General features: G+C 46.8%; 1 protein-coding gene across 1 annotated transcript; it reads right to left on the bottom strand.

The window, feature by feature from the left end:
• Positions 1 to 633: 633 nt before the first annotated feature.
• Positions 634 to 3,180, bottom strand: ENH_00007260 (hypothetical protein; the record flags this gene model as incomplete). The annotated part of the gene is made up of 4 exons (XM_013578580.1): positions 634 to 1,341; positions 1,524 to 1,670; positions 2,076 to 2,106; positions 2,957 to 3,180. The coding sequence occupies 4 exons, from the start codon at positions 3,178 to 3,180 to the stop codon at positions 634 to 636; spliced, it is 1,110 nt and encodes a 369-aa protein (XP_013434034.1).
• Between the last annotated feature and the right edge of the window lie 1,549 nt (positions 3,181 to 4,729).

Genomic DNA, 4,729 nt, shown 5'->3' with positions numbered 1-4,729 from the left:
TGCAACAGCCGCAGCAGCAGCAGCAGCAACAGCAGCAGCTACAGCAGCAGCAACAGCAGCAGCTACAGCTGCAGCAGCAGCAGCCACAGCTGCTGCTCTCGACAGGGCAGATCGGGGCAGCTGCTGAACTGAGTGCTGCTGGCAGCACTACTGAGACTCGAGATACATAGTAGCAGCAGCAGCAGCAGCAACAGCAACAGCAGCCGCAGCAGCAGCAGCAGCAGCAACTGCAGCAGCAGCTAGAGCCGTGGGGTTCGCAAAGGGGAGCAGTGCAGCAGCACTATTGGGGCTTGCAGCAAGAGCAGCAGCACCAGCAGCTTCTGCAACAACAGCAGCAGCAGCAGCAACAGCAGCAGCAGCAACAGCAGCAGCAGCAACAGCAGCAGCAGCAACAGCAGCAGCAGCTCTGCATAACCCTCTGCCTCACGCGGCCCCATCCCAAGGACAAGCAGCCCAAGCAAAAATGGTGGGCCCTCAATCTGGCTAGCTAGCTAGCTAGCTAGCCAGCTAGCTAGCCAGCCAGCTAGCTAGCTGCCGGATCTGCTGCTGCTGCTGCTGCTGCTGCTGCTGCTTCCCGATCGTTCCTTGTGCCGCTGCTGCTGTCCCGTGCCCGTCCACTGCCCTCCCTCCGCCTCACCCCGCGCGCCCCCGCCGCCGCCGCTGCTGCCGCTGCTGCTGCTGCTGCTGCTGCTGCTGCTGCTGCTGCTGCTGCTGCTGCTGCTGCAGTTTTACTTTTCTTTTTTCCAGAAGCTGGCGGAGCGGAGCTGCGAAGTGATGGTGGAGTTGAAGAACGACCTGCAGCTTTCGGGAGTTCTGCATTCGGTGGATCAGTTTTTGAACATCAAGTTGACGCAAGTCCAAGTGGCAGACCCCGACAAGTGCCCCCACCTCGTCAGCTGCTGCTGCTGCTGCTGCTGCTGCTGCTGCTGCTGCTGCTGCTGCTGTGGGGGCTGCTGCTGCGGGGGCGGGGCGGGGCGGGGAGTCGGGCGGGGAGTGGCGCTGCTGCTGGTAGTGGCGCTGCTGCTGGGGCTGGTAGTGCTGCTGCTGCTGCTGCTGCTGCTGCTGGTAGTGCTGCTGCTGCTGCTGCTGCTGCTGCTGCTGCTGCTGCTGCTGCTGCTGCTGCTGTTGGTAGCACCGGTGCTGCTGCTGCGGCTGTGTGCGTTGCGTCTTGCTGGTGTCCGCGCTGCCGGCTTTGCTGCTGCTGCCGCGCGCGTGCCGCCTTGCTGTCTGCTGCTGCTGCACCAACCGCTGCTGCTGCTGCTGCTGCTGCTGCTGCTGCTGCTGCTGCAGCTGTCGGTGCGGAGCTGCTTCATCCGCGGCTCGGCCGTGCGGTACGTACACCTGCAGCCCGCGGACGTGGACTTGGGCGCGCTGCGGGATATGTGTCGAGCAGCACAAGAAAGCAAAAAGAATTAGTTTTATTTGGAAATAAAAGTGGAAATTAAATTTAATTATTTTAATTTCTCAAACTTCTCCACTTTCTCCAAACTTCCGCCACTTCTCCCCACTTCAGCTCTCCAAACCCTGCGAAAACCCGCGGCCGAGAGCTGCTGGCGAAGCCAAACGCGCTGCTGCTGCTGCTGCTGCTGCAGTTGCTGCTGCAGCAGCAGCTGCTGCTGCAGCAGTTGCTGCTGCAGCAGCAGCTGCTGCTGCTGCTGCTGTGGGAGGCGCTGCAGGCAACTCGCTTTAACTTTTCAAGGGTGTTTTAGCACTTCAACGCAGCAGCTCTTCACACGCCGCCGTGCGCCCTTCCGGGGGTTTAGGGTTTAGGGTTTAGGGTTCAGGGTTAGGGTTTAGGGTTTAGGGTTTGGGGTTTAGGAGGTGGAATTAATAATCAGATAAACTCATTTCATCTTTTAGAAAAGTAATTGGGGAACACTACCAGTCCGAGTTAGTATAGTGGCTAGTATTTCCGCCTGTCACGCGGAAGACCCGGGTTCAATTCCCGGACTCGGAGTTTGTTTTTTTCTTTTTTTTGGCTTAAAGAGTTTTTATATTTTAATTTAAATGTTTTAAAATGTTTTTAATTTCATTTTGATTCTTCAAATTCCTTTATTTGGTCGTTTTTGGTGAACTGCGAGCGAAGATCGCAGCCGGCGTGTTGAACTGCAACATTGTGCAAAAGAAAGCTATAAGTTTCGCAGCTCTTGTTCAAATAAATATATTTTACAATTAAAGAGTTTAAATAAAATAAACTTTTCCATTTTTAATTCAATTGAACTTTCTTTTCCCTTTAATTTTTAACTTCAAGCTTTCTGCAGATCAGCAACGGAATGATGGGGCTGGCGACGCCGTGTGTGGCGCCAACTCAGGCACAACAGAAGAGCTTTTTTAACGCCTTATATATATCTTTTTGGAGCCTTTTATTTTTATTTTGTCAATTATTTGATATTTTGGTGGAAAAAACGGAAAAAAAAGGACTTTTTGGCGGTGATTTGGTCAAGAATTTCCATTTATGGGTGGCCGGGCTGCAGCACAAGAGCCAAGGACACCAGCGAACACACAACAACGAATAAAACTGTTTTTGTTTTCCAAATAAATTGTTTTTCTTTTCCAAATAAACAGTTTTATTTTTAATTTAATTTCAATTTAGAAGTTTCAATGGAAACAGTGGAGGAAAGCGTTCAAAGAAAGCCAGCTGCCAGCATACCTAGAGCCCCAGCAGCAGCAGCAGTAGCAGCAGCAGCAGCAGCAAGAGCAGCAGCAGCAGCAGCAACAGCAGTAGCAGCAGCAGCAGCAGCAACAGCAGTATCAGCAGCAGCAGCGGCAGCAGCAGCAGCAGCCGCAAAGGCCGCAGCAAGAGGAGCAGCTGAAAACTCGTAGCGATCTTGAAATGCATTAATTACTTTTAATTAATTATTTCAATTATTTAAATTAATTTCATCAGATATAAATGTGGAGACTCTTTTAAAAAAAGAAAAGAATGAAAAGGCAGCAGCAACAGTGGTTTTGCAACTGGAAAAGAGCCGCTAAAATCCAGTGAGCAGCAGCAAAGTTCTGCTGCCGCTGCTGCTGCTGCTGCTGCTGCTTCTGCTGCTGCTGCTGCTGCTGCTGCTTCTGCTGCTGCTGCTGCTGCTGCTGCTTCTGCTGCTTCTGCTGCTGCTGCTGCTGCTGCTGCTGCTGCTGCTGCTGCAGGGGGCTTTCAGTGAAGCAGAAGTATGAGTCTTTTTGATTTTTCATCTTTCGTTTATAATTGGATTAATATATTTTGCTCTGAATTAAAAAGATATTATAAATGTTCACAGAGTCCAGTGAGAATAATTCAAGACCAAATTCTAAAATATAAAATAATTTTAAAAAAATAAAAAGGCAAAAGTCTGCAAACGCTAAAAAGGAAATTAATTATTTAAAAACCAAATTCTGAAGTAGAAAATAATTAAAAAACAAAATTCAAACGAAAAATTTGTTTTTTTTAATGATCAAAAGGAGCAGCAGCAGCTTCCTGCAGCAGCAGCAGCAGCAGCAGCAGCAGCAGCAGCAAATACATACGAATAGATTGAATTAAAGAACGGCCCCACGGAGCAGCAGCAGCCACCTGCAGCAACAGCAGCAGCAGCAGCAGCAGCAGCAGCAGCAGCAGCAGCAGGGAAATAGAAATGAATAGAATTAAAGAGGAACTCCAAAAGCCCCAAACTCTGGGCCTGCATGCATTATTGCTGAGACTAAATCTCTCTTCAGAATAATTTATTTTTCATTTTATTTTTCAAGTTTTTAATTCAAATTTATATCTTCCTGAAAGGCATTTCTAGGCCACAATATGCTGCAGCAGGGGCCCCAGGGGGCCCCTCTGGGGGCCCCCTGGGGGGCCCTCTGGGGGCCCCCGGGGGGGCCCTCTAGGGGCCCCCTGGGGAGCCCTCTGGGGGGCCGCTTGGGGGGCCCCTTGGGGGCCCCCCTGGGGGGCCCCCCTAGGGGGCCCCCGGGGCCCCCCCAGCTGAGACCAGGGGCCCCCAAGTGGGGGCCCCCGTTAGTTTTGGTGCAAAAGGGTTTTTTAAAAGTTTGAAAAGTATTTTAATTAATGCTTGAAGTGATAAGAGATTGAAATGGTATTTTTAATTTTATTAAAAGAGAAAAAAGAAAATAAAATCTTTTTTGATATAAATAGTTTTTTTATTCAGAAATTGTACTTGTGGGAGTTTTCATTTGCTGGTTCGTAGTGAAACTTAGAGAAAAAAACATTTATTTATTTGTTCATTTATTTATTTATTTATTTATTTATTTATTTATTTATTTATTTATTTATTTATTTATTTACTTATTTATTTATCTATTTATTTATTTACTTTAAAAAAGAAAAAGAATTACTGAAAGTCTTTTGTTCAAATTCTGTTTTTCCTTTTTATTTTTATTCTCCAACTGCATGCAAACGAACTTTATTTGAATTTCTTTTCTGAGACAAAAGTACTTTTTAAAATACTTTTTTGAAAACATTTTCTAAAAAAGTATTTTATTCTGAAAAGTCCTTTATTCTAAAAAGTACTTTTCTTTAAAAGTACTTTTCCAAAAGCATATTTTTCTTTAAAACTACTTTTCTTTAAAAGTGCTTTTCTTTGAAAGTATTTCTTAAAAAGTACTTTTTAAAAAATAATTTTCTTTTAAAACATTTTTTTAAAAAGACTTTTCTACAAAAAGTTCTGCTGCAGCTCAAGCAGCAAGCATTAGCAGCTCTGCAGCAAATGCTGCTGCTGCTCACGGGATTTAAATTGGCAATCTGGACTCTGGCGAAAAGTTT

Source organism: Eimeria necatrix, genomic scaffold (genome assembly GCF_000499385.1).
Source record: "Eimeria necatrix Houghton genomic scaffold, Enh_scaff1205, whole genome shotgun sequence".
Lineage (NCBI taxonomy): Eukaryota > Apicomplexa > Conoidasida > Eucoccidiorida > Eimeriidae > Eimeria > Eimeria necatrix.
The sequence above is the reverse complement of the archived record's forward strand: the minus strand, read 5'-3'. Positions and strand labels throughout refer to the sequence as shown.